The sequence below is a fragment of the Bombus fervidus genome, chromosome 3 (assembly GCF_041682495.2).
Source record: "Bombus fervidus isolate BK054 chromosome 3, iyBomFerv1, whole genome shotgun sequence".
Lineage (NCBI taxonomy): Eukaryota > Metazoa > Arthropoda > Insecta > Hymenoptera > Apidae > Bombus > Bombus fervidus.
In genome coordinates, this window is record NC_091519.1 from 16,911,066 (window position 1) to 16,934,395 (window position 23,330).

Here is a 23,330-nt window from a genome sequence, read left to right on the forward strand (position 1 = left end):
TAGAATAGAAATTCACGTCCGCGTAAGTAGGTTCATTTAATCAGACGCTAACTACAATCTCGTTTCGATAAACGGATCTGAAATAAAAGAAGTTAGATCTGGAAGGATCGAAAGAAGCTACTGGACGCGAGATAAATTCTTCGACGAGTGAAATCGTTTCGGATGAATCACGAGAGTATGCAGCAGCTGCCACGAGCGATCACCTTAATCGCAAAAAGCCTCGGCAATATAATCGAATCGCTAACGAGAGACCGGTCGATTTCGAAGTGATCTCGTTCCCTATTTACAGATATCGCGCGCCGTGAAACTAGTTTACATCGTGGGAGTGCGTCATAGCGAATTCCAGCATTTTTTTTTTTCCTCTCTCCTCCGCGAGTATCGCCAGCAGCGAGGTAAAATGCACCTGCGTACACCATTGAAACGAGCGGACAGGTAAGCGTTAAGCTCGATTCACGTGCGCTGACTTTCCTTCTTCGACGTCCGCAGAGATACGAAAACGACTATGTACGTATGTTAATCGAAGGCCCCGATTCAGATCGATGAAAACGATCCTCTTACTTTTCTGGATACTCGTCGAATAAGAAATACCGTAGCTTCTTTACGTTTAAGTAATAATCGAATGTATTAAGGTTAGGAGAAGCGCAAACGATGAGACGGTGCGATGTAATACTCCTGTAACCGTCGATTTCAAGAATATTAAGATCCGAAACCAGGTCATGAATTACCAACCAACGACCCAATAACGTCGTGATATTTTTATTCGTTATTCAACCAGTACCTCGAAAGACTTCAAAATGCTTGACGTAATTATCACAAAATAACTTAATTACTCGACGAACGTCTCTTTAACTTCGCTGCGGTATCTCTGCTTCTTTCTCGCGTTTCCGTATCTTCGGATATTCTCTTCCCAAATTTTGAAATATTTTGCTCGCGCGAAGAGCGCAATACGCGGAAACTATTGAAACGTAAGTACGATGGCTGACGAAACTGTTCCAACGTTTGACTCGTAATTATTATTCTGAGTCATACGGAGGAAAACGTTAGGGTTAACTATCTGGATCAACGCGATTCTCGACCATCGGCGATCTCGCCGATTCGAATATATTAGAAGCGAGCGTGACCACGTCGCGATACCCAATCGTGGAAAAACTTTCACCGTGGCGCGGCTAAAAATACGGTCGGCATTATTCCGTCGTTATGAGGTGGTCGCTGGAAGCCGATACGAAATAAAAATGTCGTGCAACGAACCACGCACAGAAATAACCGCGATATCCTCACTCGCGCGACTTTCCTCTTTCGATATAAAAATACGCGAGTATTTCCAACTACGCGATCGAATATCCGCGTGTGTGAGCTAAGCTTTATGTCCAAAGCAACGAGCATAGAGGCCGACATTGCGATCGCGATGCTTACTCTTGCGTAGCGTGTCCAAGTACATAAATAAACGCGCGCAAAGCTCGTTTCCTGCACCTTTCGACGTGCGTCCACCACACCGCTCGTTACTCGTTTCGTGCTCGCCTATTCCTTTCGATCGACGACCGATCGAACGTTTCAAGTATTTCGAATTCTGGCGAGGTTTTGTTGGAATACGTCCACAGCGTGATTTATTAAGCATATATATATATATTCTACGTCTCGTAACTATCACATTGTTGTGTATTCTACTTGTAGAGTTCGTAACAAAATTTAGCAAACGTTCCAAGATATCGCATCTTTAACTAAAAATCTTTTTATCTACTCTTCATCGGAATATAACTTTCCAGTAATTTGAATAAACAAACTCATGGATTATGTTCGAAAGTGTTTTAAATTTATAGTCGATTAATATTCGTAGGAATAAAGTTTTGCGCTTGTGAGTACGGTATCTTCTTTCTCATTTCTCGATAAATACTATCGAAACATGGCAGATAAATTTTTATCGTTGCAAACGATTCGATCGTTAGTCTATAAACGGTTGACAAATGCAACATGTAAATCCACTCGTTGAATTTCATATACGAAAGCATGGAAAAAAGTTTCGATTGTGGAAACGGCGCGGTGGTAAGTTTAAACGGCACGACTTACGTGGAGCAAAGGGGGAGAAGGCGCGAGAAAGAAGCTTCTCGTACGTTCGGTTCCCGATGGCCACGGTGAGATACCAGTATCCCCGAATAATTATCAGCGTAACCGCAATCCATCTTTGACGTAACTTGTTATTTCCACGAGTAGAACCGGATACATGGGCCGCGATACGATCGGCCGGTTATTTCGACGATTCCCAGGGGTTTCTCAGCCCCTGGACCCCTTCTACGCGTTTACGGTTGCAGGTTGCAGAGGAGCGCGCGTCGGCTGGTCCCGAAGTAAGTAAAAAGGGAGAGAACGAACGAACCTTCTTCGGTATCAGAAGAAGAAGGAGAAGAAGAAGAAGAAGGAGAAGAAGAAGAAGAAGAAGGAGAAGAAGAAGCAGAAGCAGAAGCAAAAGTGGAAGAAGGTACACGCGAAAGACGAGAAAGCGGAGAAAGAAAGGAAAAAAGAAAGAGGAAGAAGGGGGAGGTAAAAGGGGGTGAAGGAGGAAGAAGGTAGACACACAGGGGAGGAGGGAGATCGAGGGAGGAGAGAAGGTTTCTCGATCGCGAGCGAATTCTTCTCACGGTTGCGAGAGCGCGCAGTTTCGTCGGCGAACGCGTGGGCGGACCGGCGAATAATGCCGGTCTTGTATTTTTAAACTCTCGCACGAATCGGCATCTCCGGGGAGAGAGATGCCGGGTCACTCTGCACGTTGCACACAGCTCCCGCTGCAGCCGGAGAGCGCACCTTTCTCTTTTTCTTTTTTCTTATTCGAGAGAAGAGAGGTTCGCCGCGCGGCGAAAACGATCTCACGGTCCTTGGTGAGCGCGAGCGCACTCGCGACCGCGCACGCCGATCCTCTCCAATGAATTATCGAGCCATCCAGACCGTGGAACGCCGCACTGCGCGCTCCTGCCTGCCGCTGACCGCCCGCAGGAAAAAACCTCGAGACAGGGGTCCCGCGATATTGGCCCGACCTTACTTTTCGGCCGGTTCAGGATTCGCCGCGCGCCGTTGCCCCTATACGTGGGAACTGCGTCCGGATCCACCGGCTACCGTAATTACAACCCACCGGTCCTATTCAACCTGCAACCGATTTCCACGTGTACCGTGACACACGCGAGAATACGTGGAAACTAACGAGCCACGAGGTGGACTAAATCGAGCGAGAAAAAAGCCGACCGTTCGGTGGAACGTCTTCTTGCGCCTTAGCGAGGAAACGAGGTTCTGCTTCGTTGAACCGTTGCGTGTTTCATTGACCATGCTGTGCTATCTTGATCGGGTTCGTGAACACGTATTAACGAGATGCGCGAGGGTTATATTTAGGATCGTGCGGAATGCGTGTTTAGATAAACGTTTGCATGGTCGTATCTTGATGCTTGAGATTGGCTATAAGTTATAGCGTAATGCTTTCCATTTCCAGAGAAATAGCGGTAGCTGGATAAAGTTACGAGTATTTGGTAGCCACGGAGTGGAAAAATGAAAATCGCGGCAGAAAATTGAAAACATCGATGGTCTTTACCAATATCCTGGATATTTATATATTCGCTGCTGTTAAAATACGACTACCTACTCGTCAAGTCGCGTTCCTACTTTCGTGAGAAATATACTTGTTCCGTGCAACAACGTTTATTTCAATGGCCTGTTGTCCGTTGCTTTCTTCGTTTCTCCAAGTTATTTCGTCGAGATTCTTAAAGCGTCGGTACTGTACACACGTAAATAGGAAGAACAATCGTTTCCCGAACTTCGGATCGTACGAATACGTTCGAAACGAGTATCCCAAGCGCATCTTGTATCGTACAGAGTACATGGAACAAAGATTCCGTAGTAACGCAAGAATTAAAAAAGAAAACTCACCTCGTCAAGGGCCATGGAGACAGCGCCGGAAATGGCAAGACCCTGACGATCTTTCAGGCCACCTTTGATGGCTGTGAGGTATCCAATGGTAAGAGTTTGTTGTTTTTTCGGTTGTATAGACTTGGTTGAAGTTGATTTGGGATACGTATGCCTGGAGAACGCCTGCTGCCACTCGGCCCCGGGTAACCCTGGCGGCTCGGCCAGACCCAGGACCAGAGGGCTGCCGGCCAGCAGCAGCAGCAACACCAGCAGGGCCCGTGAGTTGTTCCCGTATGAACGTGGTAGCAGCGGTTGCGGCTGATCTAGCAGGTGCCGTCGATTGCGTTCCTGAGGGACTTCCTGGCGACGGGGAGGCCTACGGCGGCTCGGCTGTACTGGCGGGCCGGGGCGCATGGCCGCCGCCGCCACCGGTCAGCACCGCCTCCCTCCCGCTCACCTACAACCACAATTTGTCATTTTCACGTTATATTTATTTTCTTCGTATTACATAAACTGAAATATATTCGGCGTATTTACGATCTTTTGGGATTCGATCGTGTTATCGATACGTCCGAACACGGGTATTTGGTCTAATTAAATTTTAATGCCGTAACTATGAAAAATTTCTGGCGAGGAAACGATCCAGTTAACAGGTTAAATGGTAAGTTTCAACGTTTCTGTGTTCTTATCTGGTAGGTTGTTCGATATTTTACGATACGGCGATAAAAAGCGAAGGATACAATTTAGCTAAAAATATGTCTCCTCTGTTCGAATTGGAATTTTATGAAAAAGCTGCACGAACATGAAGATCGTCAAGGTCGTGGTAGAACTCGAACATGTTCCTCTTTTAGCAACACCAAATTGCACGTACTTTCTACGAGCACACTGCTGTATTAGCACACTGGTGTGAAATGTAACAGGATAGGCTTCACACACCGATTACTTGTATATTTATTGTAACGGATAAATGAAAATCTCGATTAGTTGAATCATCGAACAAGAAAATACATGTACGATCGAGAAAAAAATACTCCATCTATACTTTCTATCTTTATCATCTTACTTCTCGATGAACAGATACACGTTGTAAACGCGCGATCGGTGAATTGTGCAGCACTTGTGTATTTTTAGATTATCTCCATAGTATTTTGAAAAATTAACCTAAGCCGCGCAATTAGATACAAGTGCTCGACTTAGAAGTGTCATTTCGACGCTATCTTCCTGACTGAACTGCCACTTATCATCGGTCGCCACTTTATTCGTCTGAGTCATTGCGTGTGCCATCTGCGCGAGGCTAATAATAACTGATATCCCTAAAACGATAGAAACGTTCCTTGATTCCAACGCGTTCACGCCTTCCAATTCGCTCCGATCCTCGTCATTTTCCACTACCGATCGTACAATTTTTCCAACCGATCGCAAGATCAATCGCTATTAATACCGTTCGTCTCCCTGCGATAACCTCGCTCTTAAATTCCTTGCTAAAAATGAGTCACATCTAACATCAAAGTGTCTGCTGTTTTGCGCATTAAGCTATTATCTCGGAAATCGGATATCAATGATCTCCCGGAAATCTTACGTCAGAAACCCGGAGCACTGCGACTAAAACGTGGCAATTTGCGGTTGACGAAGAGCATCCACGAATGATTCCGCTGTATCGTCCAACGCATCGATCCAACTCATTCGCAATGGTCATACGTCAGTGGACAAGATCTCTGGGCACGCGGAATCGCGTCTGTCCTATTGTTTCACGGGTGTATTCCGAGAGAATGATGACAAAGAAGTAGCTTGTCAATGTCGTTTTGTTCTTTCTTTTTCCAACCCTTGTCATACGATTTTTCTTTAGTACAACCATGTTTTTCCCGTGTGTTTCTTGTATCTTAAGAAGCTAAACGAAGATACGTGTCTTTCTTATAGATTTCATTCGTCACAAATCACAGGTAACTCGAATTCGCAAACATATCGAAGCAACGAAATCCAAGGGGAATTTCTATCAACGTCTCGTCAAAAGAAGATAAACCTCGTGACGAACCTTCAAAATCTATTCACTCCGAGCGACCGAGTCAAAACGAAAGATCTACGTCTCATCGAACGAAACGTTCAACGATCGAAATACGTACACACTCGTTAGAATCTATGTACGTGCAGACATATTCGATTATTCCGATATTTGTCAAAACGATAGTTCGTCAGAACACACGTCCACATTGTAACCATAACTTAAGAACCGCTGCGCCACGATACGTAACGAGCGTGACAACGACGACGTAACAGGCACGAAGACGTTTAAAAATATTCTCGACGACGAGTGCAATTTTGCAGCTTAATCAATTCTCGGTGAACAATAACGCAGTCGTCTGATGGCGCGGGGCGATTCCGCGTTCGAGCGGTCGAGAAACGCGCGGCGCGGCGCGACGCGGCGGGGAAAAACACGTGGCCGGGGTCGACAGGGACACACCTGTTGCAATTACGTAACGAGCCACGGACTCTCGTAGGCGAGAGTGTGCCGGCTACACAACGGCCTACAACAACGAAGCCTCCGTGCGACAACAATAAAGACGTCTTCCCCTGGCGTGATGCATGGTGTCATTCACCAAGCGTACCGTGTAACTTTCGACTCGTTCCACGTTTCTAACTCGGATTTAATTATGGCCGCCAGTGAAAGTACATCGGTGTGTGGATTTATTTAACGGGACGGCAAAGAGACGCGTCAAAAGGGACGCCTTCGCGGGACGACGTTACCCTGACGGATCGCGGCTGACGAACCTTCTCGCACGTCCTATCATTAACTGTCACACCGACTGTCGGACAGGATCGCTCTTCCTGTCGCGACAAATCTCGCTTCGCGCTATTTGAGAGCTTCGAAGATATAAAAAATATGATACGGAAGAAGATATTTCTAGTAGGGTAACGAAGACAGATTAGACAGATCTCACGATACGTAATTTTGTCTAACGTTTAAAATCTCGAGGTGAAAATAGCGGCGAAAAATACTTCGCGAAACTCTTTCACAGTAACCAAATCACCTGCAACTCTGCGTCTCTGCATCGAAATCTTCGATAAGTATTTTAGAATATAATTCTAACTTGATATCTAGCGCTAAACATCGTCGATAATAATAAAGATAACCATGTTTGCGACTGTGCAGAAAACACTTCGCAACTCCTTCTGTAGCTCCGTGCTTCGTTCTATACTTTGGCTGGAAATTTTCGACCTCGTTGAATAATCGCTTACACGCATCTCCGAAAGGATACAACCGGAACGTTGGCTTTCGTCGATGTATCATCCGTTCAAGAGACACATACGCTTTCTCTCTGATGATTTTTATCGTGTATAATGGTTGAAAAGTGCGGATAGGATCGTGACCCTGTCGAGGTTTTTTCAATTAACGATAGGGGACACGGCACGGACGATGAATGTCGTAAAAACGAAGACGATAGTTGGATAGGAACTGGTAGGTACGTGGATGTGGATAGTTTTCACGAACGACGCGTCAGCATGGTGCTATTTATTTTCAGGTGTTGTTGGAGCATCTCGTTAGCGTGTTTAACACGTACGGATAGGATTCATGGTAATACGCGTTCTCGACGTGCCTTGTGAAATTTTCCAAATTTTCAATCGCTAATTACCGATATGTTTTTGTCTCGTTCTAAGGTTAAATCTATTCCTAAGAGTTTAAGAAAGAGAAAAAATCATCTTACGCTATAGTAGTTTAGTTGATAACGAGCTTTAAGCGAGGATCATAAAAGATCAACTACAATGTTGCTTTAAATCGTGAAAAACCCTTATGCAGTGATCTATACAGAGATAGAAAGGAAAATTCCAAGAGGAAGCGCGAATAGATTCTTAGAAATTTTTACTTCGATTGTTTTTATTACAGCAATTCGATAGCTCGATAAGCAAAATATGATACAACGTGTACACGGTTCAATATCCCGAAATAATTAAGGCACCATGATTTCATAAACGACGTCACGCCCATATTTACTGGCAAAGATCGTATTTCTCTAATTGAGTTGCTCGTCGTATCGTAAAGCGACGATAGGAGAAATCCCACCTAGCTATTAAACTGTCTCGATACGTTCGAACCATCGCAAATTTCACACTAAAACCTACAAAACTATCCTTGTTTGTGAACGAACTTCCTTGTTAAACGATGGAATTACCGACGACCACACGATCGCGTGTGTCTAAAAGTATACGAAAAAAAACCGTCGTCGCGCGAATAGTACGATCGTTCCAGCCAAATTTATTTTCACCTCGAGACCGTTACGTTCCCATAGGCGACCGAAAAAGCAAACACGTTCTTTTTAACGCGGATTTGATACGTAAAGTAAATTCAGTCCGATAAAACTCTAAGAATAGCAACGTGGAACCGCATACCTACGTTATTTGTCAATGACGTCGCTTTTCGATTACCTAAGATAACTCGATACGTCTTTCAAACGCTTTATGTTACTATTTTTAAATTTGACCTGATTTTATTGCGTTATCGTTTACTCTCGAATCAACGAGTCTTTATACAAATAACAATTATCGTAGTCTAATTCTAGAAATCTAGTCGATGTTTCTAAACTCGCCGCGTTCTTTCAAACACGGCACGCAAAATCGAAAAGGATCGATTCCAAGTCTTACGGTACATAGCACGAAACGAATAAATTATAACGTCGTCGATATTTTTATACCGATCCATGGAGTCTTCGGGTTTTACTCGAACTTCGAATTTACTTTCCACCCACGAACGCGTTCTTTTTCGAGCGATAATTATATACGATCCAAGTGTAAAAAACTAGTTGACATATTTAAGCCCGACATCCTTCGATAGACGTGACGCAAAGCCAAGTATGTAAGATCTATTCTATTTCCATCGTGACACTTCTTCGTCGCTATGTCACGTCTCGTTAATGGAATCTTGGAATCACACGGACTGGTCCTCTTTCTAACGCGTTTCCACTACCTTTTGCGCAAAGTCGATCGTAGCTGAAGCGGATCGCGAACGGTCGGAATCGAGGCAGGAAGTCAAATCGGCGTGCTGTGGCCGGTGGTATGCGTCAGGCATGCGTTTACGCAACCCAGGGTCAACATTCGCGGTGCATATCGTTTAGATAAACAGTGATAACTCTTCTCTCCGTGCCTCTAGCTCGCTTTTCTGGCCTACACGAACGCGCTATTGATCTTGCAGCGTCGCCTAACAGCGTCGATGTTCGATCATCCCGCGTAGGAATCGTTTACCACTCGAAGATCGAACTTTCCGAAAAGGACTTCGATCGTACGAGCGTTTAATGCGATGACCATCGTGATTGCAAATTACAGGTATATACATATATGCAAATTAATCGTTCGCGACTCTACGTGGAATTGGATTGGTTGCACTCGTTGTAATAATTCTTTCCACTTTAACTTTGTCAACGTTCGATATAGCCTATCTACACCAACGATAATATTTAGCGTTAATAAAATGGAAATTGAAATATCATTGTGTTACGAAGGAAATTAATAAAGCAATTTTCTCGTTCAAACCGGTATAGTTCCTATATTTCCTTGTGAATGAGACTTAATCGTTATTCCTTGTGACTCACGGTTTAATGCAAGTTCAGCGTCAAGTCCATTGCTAGACAATTTTAAGCGAGGAAACGAAAAAAGAAAGTACTATAAACGCATCGCGAATCGCAGTAAACGATACGACGTTCGACGCGTGTATATCGAGATATCCTGTGGTGACCAACAAGAGCCACACCCCTGAACAGTTTACAGTAGTAATGTGATATATTATATCGACACGAAACACTCTAATGTATGTACTGTGTGGCTGCGATAATGACAATGCCCACGCGTGCACATCTCGTACAACGTATATGCATATCGTTCTTCAATTACCCCTTGTAACACGATATACTGTAGAGACGAGGCGCGTTAGAACCCGTATTACACGTATCACGTGTGGAAAACAAACTGTTATACAGGCGAGCGTGTTTTGATCGAATCGAGAGCCTGCTCGTTCTTTCGGATTCCCTCAGGCTGCGTATAAAACTGCTCGTGCGTCGTTCTCGCAAGTTCCGACGGATAATCGTTGTAACATCTTGTGGTATTTGTTGCGTTATAAACTTCGATCCGCCATAACGCGAATATGCACGTGCGGTACTGTGTGCAGCAACTTTGCGGTGTTGTCTCGTGTACGACGTAGCTTTGACATTCGAAGTGAGTACGCATAAATAGAATGAACGCCGATACGTAGGCGTAGGATAAGTGCACTTTCCACAGGTATACGTAACGAATTACCGCCGCACGTGTTACATTAATTATTCCGGCAATGGAAATTTTCGAATTAATTTCCTCGAAAAAAAAAAAAAAGAAGAGAGAAGAGCGACCATGAAAAATTTAGAACAAATAACGAGATATATGGCACCGAAGTAAAAATCGAAGCGGATATCGTTCGTAGAACCGCCGATACAGAATAAAGTAATTTTCAAACGTTGCTAAGTCTATCTTTTTTAAAACGATTCTTCTATTCAATATCGTGTCTAAAAAAAAAAGCTAAAGATGAAAGCACGTGGCTGGCATTCCGAGCACTTAAATAAGCGTATACCTATTATCTCGGCGGCAGTAGGTGTAAATTACGGGAATCTCACGACTTAACTTGGACGCTAGTTTAATTAGTACTTCATAGCGGAATATTAAATACCGGCGCGCGTTAAGATCTTTTCGTCGCTGACACTAATTGACGAGTCTTTCCGTTTCGTGTTAACGCGTCTAGTTCGCGAGCCGATGTCGACGATCTCGCCTGCGATCTGCGATAAAGTGTCTCGCGTTAACTTGCGATTTCTGTGCCAATTCGACGCGGATTGAATTCCGCGGACGGTGGCTTTCTGCCTGTAAACGAAAAAACGAACGTTGAAAAGAGAAGGTCGATTATCGTGCGGGCTCGATCGAGGCATCGACGTCCGCGAACTTGATAAACGAGCGATACGCGTCTGTTCGATTAAATACGAACATTAATAGTCAGCCATTTACGCGAGACGAGCCTGTATAAATCAAAAACGATGAGCACACGCGTACGAAAAACATAGATCCGGGGGAAATAAGAAGACCTCTAATTGCTAGGTCTTACCGACTGGCTCTGTTAATTTACTCGCTTCTTCGATTAATTATGCAATCGTGGATGCGATGAAAAACACTGGATTCTCTTCTCTAGGGAGGATGTAACGAATTACACGTGAATCGTGAAATAAATTAATCGACGGAGTATGTTGGAGAGATAAGTCTTGCTAAATGTTACGAGCATCCAGTTTCGCGCGATCTCAGGCCCGCATCCATTTACATACGTATTTTCAAGATGCTACTTCTTGTCTTCTAATACCGAATCTATACTCGTTATAGGATAAGACTGACGTTTTAAGAAACTAGAATTTCTCTGTAAATCAAAGATTCCTAATCAGTTTATTTATTGCGTCTATATAATTAGAATTTGCTTATTTTTTTCTTGTTAATCTACGCGATGTCAGACCCGCATCCACTTAACGTACTTTCGAAATGCAATTTCTTGCCTTGTAACGCTTATCCTGGTAAGTATACTATATGCTGAAATTAACAAAAATTCTTTTATTTTTTTTTTTTTTTTTTTTTTGTTAAAAATCTTTATGTTCTATTTAACGCGTAACAATTTCGCATTTTTAGTCGATAGCGTATAGCCAGTTTTCGTTCTAATTTTACCTACTCGTATTTCGTTTCAAATTTATAAAATAGATCGAATATAATATATTTGCGATTGTTCTATCAACCGTGAAACTTGGAAAGAAACACGTGTATTCTTAAAATAAATTACAAAGGCGGAAAGTCAAGTATATTCAAGACACAGAGAATTATAATCGTGTGGCGCCGAAACAACGATAAACTAATTAACATCGATTTCCGTTCTCGATCGACGATACGGCCAACCTGGAAAACTATCGAACAAAGAATGCGGAAAAGCGATTGGACTACAATCGTTTTAGCAAGCACGTAGCCACTTGTCGAAGTAAAGGAAACGATATTATGCATTCGCGTTCTTATAAAAGCGAACGTCACCGCAAATAAATTGCCCGGAAAGTCCGACAACCGACTCGATAACGACGGAAATGTTACGTGAGCTTAAAATAGACAGGTTATTTTTAAACGCAAGGTGATTGCGACAAAAAGTCGTCGTATCACATCAGTCGATACGACGTTGAATTAATAATGGTACTTTTATCCAGACGTTTATACGTGCCACGACCGAGGATCTCGTGCAAGAGGATTCCGTAATCGGGAAACGGCGGATTATACGCGTTAATGAGTTTGCAACTTCGATGATACGGCCCTGTGCACACACGAATAGCAGAAACACGAGGAGCACGGCTAGGTAGAAATTTATGTTTCGTTGCTGCTACGTTGCTCCAATAAACCGGCCGATCGTTCTACGAGCTTGTTAAGAAACGACCGCATCGACTGCAAAATTCTTTGCAACACTTCTTATATCGCGCTTCTTAACGACCTTATTAACTTTTTATCCGGAACAATCAGGTTTATGCTAAGAGATTCTAGAATCTGGAAAATCGCGAGGTGTGAGAGAAGTCGGCGAATATCTTCGTTAGAGTTGTCAACGCGAGTGAATTTCAACGAGGATTAACGAGTGTCGCCGCTTCCGCCACGTGAACTTTGTTCCGTGGAAAGTAAGTAAGCACCGCGGATATCTATGGCACGTGGCGATCATGCGAATATCAACGTGTAACCGATGCAGAAACGCCGAGGGTCGTTTTAGTCGATGCAAAGAGTTCTTTTTTCTTGCGATCGTATCACGTGCGTTTCAGTAATTTATTAAATTATACGAGAATGTATACACAATCGGATAAACAGTTTTTTATTGTTGTTATTATTATTATTGTTACCGGTAAGCAAGAAACGAATTCTTCGCGTATTCGCGATTAGGTAAGCACAGAGTCACGAAAGTATTCGAACAGCTTGTAGACACGTTTTATGAATATGTATATTATTTGTATTATACAAAACATATTGAAGTTTCATTAGCACTGTTACGAGGTCTGACTATCATCGTTATTGATAGAGTATAAAAAATATCTGAAAATTTGCATAGAGATTATAACGATATTTAAACAATTAACTATTTAGTATGTTAATAAGCATCGATATACAATGAGACTATCTTTAACATTTATTATACGTTTAACATGGTTATTAAGTATATATTTGCAGCAAATATCTTTTCATTTTCAATACACATTTTTAGGCCGGCTTCGCGTTTCATCGATATAATCACGACAGTCGCGTCTTGTTACGATGCTAATAGAATTGCAAAATCTTTCATTTAGCAACAATAACGTATACCTACGCGATATATGCATATCCGATGAAGAACGTTATCGTATTATTATATCTGCGTTTTTATCTGTTTATTTCTATTTGCGTGTGTGTGAGAACGATACGTGTCCATCGCAATATGACAAAGTTTGTTCATCTACGAGTCATAAAACTCGGACCATCTTCAAAGAAAGATCGTAAACGATGTTCGCGTATAATTTTGGAGACAAAGAAGCGATTTGCTTTGGACGATACGTATCCGTGCATCGAAAAGCTGGCACTTGTCCAAAATATGCAGCAACGGTCGGAAACAGTCTGTGTTAAAGTCTGTCCCTAACATAATTGAATAGCTGTACACCGTACGCTCAACGATCTATTTACCCTACGAGGAGACACTGCGTAAGAGACCGTGTCCCTTGCAAAGTGCAGTGTACAAGACCAAACGTTAAACTTCTTCTGCACGAAGAACGCGACTATGAATAGCCATCGAGTAACTGGACTCTGTTTATCGCATTCGCGATTACGATTATCTTGACGTTACGGTGACTCACTTTTTATACGATTCCTTCTTGTTTCTGGGAAACGTACTCGAAGTTTGATCGGCTAACTAATACGAATCATCGAACGATTAATTACTATACATTTTTCTTCTACTTGGAACCGGACGAAAGATTTTACCGAGAAGTCGTTTATTTTCCTAATTGACCCTTTTACGCTCGATACTGCGGATAGCAACTTCAACTTTTTCCTACTTTAGTACATTATTAATTGATAACGGTATCTTTCAAAGGTGTTTATCATTTAAACGTATTTTTACATTCTTCTCCTATTCTTCTAGTAACGCACTTGTATTGGCATATTTCTGCGAAATTTTAACGCGAAAGTATACGTTTCATACATCAAAGCCAAAGCGCGCGAAATGAAATAGAGCGGTCATGGGTTTACGGAGGGTCAACAGCTAGTAAAAAGAGATTATTTTTCCGAAAAATATTCGTCCAAAAAGCAAGGTTCGAAACTTTTAATGGAGCGCATGGCTGTAAAGAAAATAGAAAATTCTTGCGAATAACATACGCCACGTGCGAGCTTCGCGCGAGTAGCAGCAGCCAAATAGGACAAATTTATCATCCAATCCTCCTCGCTCTGACGCTAAACGAATCTCGCTATACTCACGAAGCATCCCAAACGTCGATATAATAACCTTCTTTTGTCGACATAGTCGCGTCAACAAATCCACAATTCACAGATTATAAATCGCCACTATTTTACGTCCTCCTTATCGGATGCACGCGCGCTATAAAATAGACAATGGCTCAAAGTAAAATTCTGTTTACGTAAAGAGACGAGAATCGAGGAAATCTAGATAGAAATCAAACGGGAAGCAGAACGTAAACATTCACGTGCCGACGAAATAGTTGGCAGACGGCCGCTTGATGGTCTCCTGCTACGCATATTTTCTTAATTTCACTCGGACTTCGCGATTTGCCTCTAACAACCCCCTTGCGCGGATATTGCGCGGGATCGCACGCACGCGGGCGTTTTCGTTTTGGCCGCGAAACACTGGCAGACATCCAAAATTACACGCCCGTAATTCTCTCGATTCAACACGACCCGGAATTACTCGCGTCGTCCACATACTACTTAATGACGTTTATGTACGCGTAATAACCAGAATGTAGATTTTTGTAACATTCGTAGAAAATTTCAAGATGAAGAAGATGCATAGTATACACGCGATACGCAAAAATATATCGGTAAGATGCGATCGTCTGGGTCAACCAAGCTTCGACATCTTGAGATTCGATCTAGAGCTCGTTACGGAAAAATTTGTTGTATTGGGTTGGCAATTAATCGATTGCGGATTTTGTCAATATCACCTATCGAGTTGCCAATATATTAGGCGCTACTAGGTTTGTAATATAATACAGATAGAACGTGAAAGTCATGTATATAGCTACTTTAAATGCAGTAAAAGAAGAAAAGAAATATTAGCGACGAGAAAATAATTCGATTGACCCTACGGTAGGGTTATTGATTCGTTTAGCTTCCTTGTGATTGAGATTTACAGCGGTTTGCGGAGGTCGAAGCTAGATGGAACCAATCTAGAGTGAGTTATGTTGTTTAATATCGGCTAATAAAATGTGACTCATCGATAGGCATAAATTAAACGTGATGATGTATTGTGCCGAGCTATCAATAGAATTCTTAGTAAACTGACTTCTTTTTATCTGATATTTAGTTGACTGTCTTTAATTAAATTATAAACAGGCAAAATGGTGTAAAAGTACGTATCTTTAAAAGTAAAACAAGTATTTTCAATATTTATACGGTACTCATAATTGTACAAACAGTGACGTACATACGTAAAGCAAGGCGCGCGTGAATTCCAAATACGAAGGGAACTACGATGTAAATATGTCACTTTCTCATACGGCTCAGATAACAGCGGCAGCATGTAACAGTGTCTTGTAATTGGATTAAAACACGTGTACGCGTAAGTCACTGGGAGTCAGATTGACGAATATGATTAAGCACGGACAGCGGTAGTAAGTACATATAATGACGTGGTCGTCATTCCGAATACTTTTTCCCTGATTAATTGCCAGCTGATTTCATCGGACGACGAATAGAATGAAAATGGCTGATGGACAGATCAAGAGCTGAAACGTCTAGCTGATTGACAGTTCAACAGATAATAGAGTACTTGGAATTGACTCTGGTGATAGCTGGAAAAATTGGCGCGAAGTCTATTAATAGACTTCAAATGTTTCAAGCTCTAATAAAAAGACGATAAAAGTGAAACTTGCGAGAATTTTATTTTACATTTAAGAAAAGTTTAAAGAGATCTTAACTGAGAATTTGAACTCCTAATCCTAAGCTCGGAATTTTTATATTTTACAAAAATTCATCATAGGTAAAATATAGAATATATCTATGATCAAAAAGCTACAAACTTTTCGAACAATTTAATATTTAATTATCTCTACTTAACTGAAAAAGGTACGTGTCCACAGGTTAAAGGACAAGTGAAAGTTGATATTTCGCGAAAAGTCTGCTCAAAGTGAAATTCATGCTCCGGCTATATGTATGTACATACACATAGCGAGATTCAACGTACAGTGGAACGAATTGCGAGAAATTTTCATTTATCCGTGATTGTTCGTAAGGTACGTGAGACACGTTCACAGTCTCGTTTGTTATATTGTTATAATTTATGGGGATTACAAGGATTTTCCAGGCAACAGTGCTACGAACAAGCACATGTGCTGGGAAATATGATATAGCACCGCAAGCATCGTATCTCAATCTTATCGAGCAGGATGAATTTCATTGCGAAATTAGAGAACCGAACTCTCCTAGTAAAAATAAAAATAAAAAAAAAAAAAAAAAAAAAAAAAATAGAGAAGAAAAAGAAAAATTACCTTGAGTCTGAAATATGGACAGTTCCGCTTATCTTTCTCGTTCTCCACAATTATATTAAAACTCGTGTTTAAAATCATCGATTGGTCGTTATCAGTGGAATGCAAACGCAAGCTGAGCAAATTCGCGTGTATCGCGTACCACACGCATCTAAAAATAATTCGCCGTATCAAAAATCCGCGAGATCAAAGAACGGAAAAAGAGCAAAATGAACGAAAACTGAAAAACACAAAGTACGAAAACGAAACGCGAAAACTGGCGAAAGCGGCGGACTTAGAGAGGATAATGAACGATCGTGCGCCGGGTATCTTAAATGGAAAGAATGAAACAGCGATGTTATAAAATCGATCGAGCTTGACAGTATCGTGACTTTTAATCGTGCGAACAAAAATTCGACGAATCAAAACAGAGATGTCGTCTTAAAATTCGTTGCTTCTTTGTAGCTGAATTTTTTACAGGTTAATTTTAACCAATACATTAATTGAGCACTACGGAGAAAAAACAAGACGGATCACATTCTTTTATTTTTCATACGAGAGCAGTTCTAAAGTCCAATGCCTTGTCAACCAATCACAAATTGCTAAAACTGTTTTTATACGAAATAAATGGCTCGTACAATGAGCAACACGTATTTAAATCATCCTCTCTTATATAAAGCAACAGATACAGTGACAGTGCCGTGCCCGAATATTAAAATGTAACTACTATGTACAGTGATGTATACCCTTGTAGCCATCAAATGGTAACGAAATTAGAAAATCAACGCAAGTAAACTTATCATATTTTTCCCATGCAGTCTACATTTATAATCTCTATATTTTATATTCTTTCCAGCAAGAATACGATGCAATTTTATGATCAACGGAGGCGAAGGAGGCGATCCAATGCCGTTTTCACCGTCGCCACACGTTGTTCTTTTTTTTCTTTTTTCTTTATTCCTCTTGCCGCCTTAGTAAGATCTCTAACTACTGTTCCTCGTACCGATGCAATGTATCGCGTTACAGTGATCGGCATGTAACTTTATAACACGGCCCGCGAGAGACTATTTCCTTCTTCCAGTCATAGACCGCAATGTTATTACTACCGAGCCCGAGCAAATACACACGATTTCGCAGTTTCCTCGCGGGCCTAACAGAGACGCGATATTTCATCGGGATAGGTAATAGGAAATCGTCGGCTAGTACTCACGGGGGAAATCGCGTACACGAGCAACGTTTCACTAAATAATTATTCAACAACGTTGTAAATCAGTCAGAACGCGGACACGTATCGTTATGCAGGCGCGAGGAGAGCGCGCGTGCCACCGGTATAAATTGCTATAATTCTGTAAATTCCACCGAGAACCCCTTCCTCTCGCCCTTTCTCCCTCTCTCTCTCTCTCTCTCTCTCGCTTTCCGATTGGCGCGCTTACCTGCCCATAATTACAAGCTGACGTTTCTACATATAAATTCGTATTCGCTCCGGAATTGGTATCGTTACGATTCCATAGGGTTAACGCCTTCTGCGTGGCTGCAATTACGCGTCTGGAAACCTACCAATCTTCTAACAGGCTTATAGCATCCGTGAAATGGAGCTATCTAATCTACGAGCGAGGCGGTTCGAAGCGAAAGAGAATTTATCGAAGCATGGAGGAGTACGGCAGATCAGAGGAATCTCGTATCGCGATCTACGGACGGTTCGTTCGATTATTCCGGGAGCTTGTCGTTTGAATAAGCCTGTAGAATCCGAACGGGCGGGTGATTCAACCGCTTCTTCTTTTACCATGAATGGCACCGCATTGTTCCGTGCTTCCGTGTAATGCACGCACACGAATACACACACGCGTACCATACAACCGCGTACGACAGAATTCTGCAGAAGTAGCTATCGTATGTTTTCCCCGCGTACAATGTTCGTGACTGGTTTTATCGCCGCCAGGCCCTTCGTACCTCGTCGCACGAACCTACACGACGCGCGCTAGTTCGCGACGATCGCGCGAAAACACGCGTTCCTCGCACGATTTCGCGATTCCATGCGGCGCTTTTAGTTTGTCAACGTCGATCGTAAGAAAGAAAGATTATTTCGGCAACTGGCCAAGTTCGATCACCTTAAATCTCCTGTTGACCGTAACCTTTCGTCTAGAATGGCGCAATTGCCACGCTTACAGTTGCGTTTAACGATTGCCGTAACGACATAACGAGCCTAACATTCGGATTTTTTATCACGTTGCCGGCCACGTGAGTTTCAGCGGTGACCCGCGATATTTGCCCGCGGAAAAACTTGAAAGGGAAAAATGAGTAATGGCTTCGCGAAACTCCAGTCGTATATATGTAACTTTAATACGATTATTGTAAATAGGGAGATGTAACAGCGGTTGTTTAACGATTTAATCGTTGTTCCGAGAAGCACGTTGCAATACAGGGTGACGTAAAAGTACTATAAAGTAATATGTGTAATCGGAAATTTAGAAATTGTATTTTACGAAGAACTGATAAATCCACAACGCGATGAGAATCGAATAAGAAATAATTATACCATAGGCAAATTTCCATAATTCCAAATAATTCTTACGGTCAGCTATAATTTCCATAATTTAACTTCTTACTCAAACCTCGAAACTTACGATCGTTTAATCACTCTGTTATTCTGTTCCATGACCAGAGATTCTACATCAAAGATCAAGTCTTACGTTCAAATTAAACGAAATTCACGGCGATTAATTCTAATGAAAGCGACATTTAACGTTGCTTCGGTCTCGTGTCTCCTGCCCTGTTTGCATCTGAATATCAATCGCACTCGTTCCGAGCGAATTAAGCGTGTGTTTGTTGCATTTGCGTACCAATACAGCGGTGCTGGCGGAACTCGCGCGTCGCGGGTTCAAGCGTACTCGGCTGAAAACTGCACGCGGAGAGAGCGAACGGGTATGTTTGCGGTTCCATGGCGGACGTGGACCAAGATAACACGTTAAAATAGTACGCCAACAAACGATAACATGTATTTAGAATATCTGTCGCAGTGTCGTTCCTCGCGATATTGAATCGCGCGACTCTCTATAATTGCAACGATTCAAATGGCTAACACCCTTCTTCATCATCGTCTTCGTTCACGTTTGAGATACGAGGGGAAAAGAGTAACGCAGGAAAGAAAAATGTAGAGTACATAGGCGCGCTTGTCTCAGTTACCACGATAATGATAAACTACAACTTCTAATCGACGTTTCAGGCGAGGTCGTTTACACGTGTTGCTCGACGTGTTGTTCAAGGAAAAATCACTTCGTTAATCTTACCTAAGCAACATGGCAGAGTAACATCAGGGAGAAGATCGTCGATACTCGAACGCTATATTGAGAGCATGCTGCTGCCAATCGATACTCTTCGCGTTTTCAGCTTCAACTTCTGACAGCCACCTGCAAGACAATGATAAGACGATCCTTGTTTTATTTGACTCTTTTTTTTTTTCTTTTTATCTTCACATTGAATTTTCATGCAGTAATCGTTAAATAAGGAGGAAAAAAGAAAAAGATCTGTAGATGAGACTACGATGATTCGGAGTCGATTTTTCGATCGATAACGAGTTACTTCGACAAATTTTTTCTTCCTAAAGTTAATATTTGTTACAACAGTCGAGGAATTAGTACGTATTTCATTCGCATAAGATAAATAAGTTATAAAAGATACATATTTAACAGCATTATAAAACGAAGGATTGAATAAATATACATGCACTGAATAACTTACATAGGCGACGATCAGGAAACTCGTCACAAGGAAATTATCACAAGAGCCACTATTCAAGTATAACACGCGACGACATACCAACGGAACGACAGATATGTTAATTTCTCAATTATCATTCAATATCGTTCTTAAATTAACTGCAACGTTCTCTACAGCCGCAAAGACTACACGTTACTAAGTAGACTTTTGTCGAACCTAATTCCTCGAGTCTCTCGAATGATAAACAAATGGATTTCACATAGAAGTGCCTCACAAAAAGCGAATTCCAATCGAATTCCTCGTCGCATCTTTATCTCCGGCGTGGCTATAAAAAGAAACGTTCAACTTCGACTAAGAGCATTAGTTGCTCATCCATAACTACTACACAACCTACAAATTCCTCTAACTACATATTCTCCGAATGGTCGATCAACAAAGCGCAAAAAGCACGTAGCCAATCGTTCCGGAACTCTCTGTCGGCCGAACGTGGAACGCGTAATTCTACTTGCGTTCTCGAGTTGGAAAACACACACCTGGCTGGCGCGTGTCACGTTCATTTAAGAGCGGTCATGTTGACGCGGGGCTCGTAAATGTAATCGCGTCAATTAAGGCGACACTTACGGATTTCTAATCGGCTGACCCATACGTGCCGGATTATGTCAGCTGTTGGCACGTCGACGATTTTAATCGATTGATTCACGCAAAAGCGCGCTCACGGCGACACGTTCCTCTCTCCTTTTCATGCCATACTTCTTTCTGCTCTCACCTTTTTTCTCTCTTTTTCGTCCTTTTTACTCGCTCTTCTTGCCTTTCGTATTCCCGTGTTCGTGAACGATTTATATAACACCGCGAATGAGGATCATGTATTAATTAGAGCGGTTAGTAGGCAGCTGCGTCGCCACGCGGCCCTCGGAAAAAGCTGCGCTCAATTGCATCTTCGATTTACACGCGGATCAAAGAGGTAATCTGGGAATAAGAACCGTGTCGATGGACTACGCGTATCGAAGCTGCGCGATAAGCGGGCTCGTCGATATCGGAATTACAAGAACGTAGATACGATAATACACGGAGCTTCGATTTAGAGTAGAATGGGAACAGGTTGAGGCGACGGTTAGTTCTACCTTCTACGAGCAAGCTTCGATAAAAACTGGACCCAGCATCGGACAGTCTCGGAGATGTCTAGAGTTAACAGATCAAGGCCCAACTATGCTTAACACGGGCTCCATTGTTCAGGGTCAGAAGGTTGTCTCCTTTGGACCTTCATTCAGACGCACTCATGCTTATTTTCTCAAATAATACCGATCCCTTATTTTAGACAGCTTAAGTGGAGCCAAATCATTGTTGGGATCTATTTTTAGATTCGTTCTCCCTAAGTCCTTAATTCATGATAAAGAAATTAGAGCTTGATCGTTCTGTGAGAGGGGAACGAGGATCGTAGCGGACATGCTTAGATCCCAAAAGGAATCGAGTTTCGACTGAATGAGCATCGCGATGAGTACGGAACACCCACATAGCCTCGCGAAAGGTATAGAACGTAGGTGATTTCACTATTCTGGCACACGATGCGATGTATCGGATAAGGGAGACGAGGCAGAGTCCAGATATAGACCTGCTGTAGGTAATAGTTCGGTAGGTGGTAGTGGTAGCGCGAGCGGTAGGACCGGTAGGTTTGGTTTACTTCAAGTTCGTTGCGGCCAGCCGGTTCGCCACTTTTCTTCTTCGTCTCTTCCTCTTCCTTTTTCCCTCCCGGGCATTTTTCTCCTTTTTTGCCCTCTCCTTCCCTTCTTCTGCTATTTCCTCCTCGTTCATGATCTCCCACCGCTTGGTCGTTGATCTCCCCCTTTCCCTCCTCCTTTTGCTTACTCCAGCATCCCTCTGTCTCCAACTTTCTCGCTTTATTCAATTGCAAGATATTTATTTTAATGCGAAGCTGAGGTGTAAGAAAAAGGTATCGGTTAAAATCGGCTCCTTCGGCATCGCGAACGCGATAACATCGACAAACCGCGTAGCTGACTTCCGCGAAATATTAGAGGTGCCCCGGCCCCGGCTGCTACTACTGCTACTGATAGCCTGTCCTTTTCGTTTCACGAATGCAGAGTGGAACGAAGGGGAGGGACAAGGGGGAGAATTGCTCGTCAGCCGCAGAATGGTGGGAACGGAAAGAAAATCTCGAAGAGCCTCTTTGTAGATACCGACGACTTTGATAGAGGCGTGTCCACGTCGACAACCTACCATTAGGATGAATAAGCATATCTTTATGAGATCTCAACAAACTGCGATCTTCTTCTTCTATTGATTACCTTTTTACTTCTTAAATAACCCACGAATCTCAAGAACAATTCGCTCCTCGAAAGGGCACGCCATTTTGTCTAATTGACTTCTGACATTATAGTAACTCTATAGTAGGTATAATTATAATTTTTACAACATCTTCGAAATATGCGCGAACGAAATTTTAAGGCCGTGTTAAAGTGGCTTGAAATAAACACAAGACGAACCGAGTTTGGAATTGCTGACGATATCGAGGACGATGTCCTGTCAGCTAGAATTAACCAGAAGCACAAGCTTGCATAATGCGTAATAAAAATACACGTTGCTGTTACCTTACTTTAATTGCTGCATTATCCTACTACCTTGTAGCGCCAATTTCCATTTTTACTACGCTCACTTTTGTTACCCAATTATTACCAAACATAACCATCAGCGGTTTCATTGTACACCGACAAAAAAGTAAATTTGTTCCACCATGTATCTCCCACGAATAGGAGCACGCGCGCATGCGCCCGCGCAGCCAGAAAAAAGAGCGCAGAAATCAAAGTATATGTAGCATGACTGACATACGTCTCCGGCCGAGTATCAATTCTGAGCGTGTTTCACCGAAGCAATAAGAAACTCTATCTGTCGGAATCTCCATTGCCGAGACAATATCCATTATTATATTACATCATTGCGTAATCGACGTTTACGGTTTTATAGGACTGGCCTCGCGCGCACGCCGCGCGC

At 42.4% G+C, this 23,330-nt stretch overlaps 1 protein-coding gene across 3 annotated transcripts in view; it reads right to left on the reverse strand.

Annotated features, from left to right (window-relative positions):
- The window catches only part of LOC139985353 (receptor-type guanylate cyclase Gyc76C), a 76,801-nt gene that overhangs the window by 39,273 nt on the left and 14,198 nt on the right, over nt 1-23,330 (reverse strand). For 2 of the 3 annotated variants that reach the window (XM_071999737.1, XM_071999736.1), the window contains exons 2-3: nt 19,898-20,017; nt 3,904-4,339 (exon numbers count right to left, since the gene is read on the reverse strand). In XM_071999737.1, coding sequence (XP_071855838.1) covers nt 3,904-4,296 — 393 coding nt within the window. In that variant the 5' untranslated portion in view covers nt 4,297-4,339; nt 19,898-20,017. The remainder of the gene's footprint in view (nt 1-3,903; nt 4,340-19,897; nt 20,018-23,330) is intronic. The other variant, XM_071999738.1, reaches the window with a different exon arrangement.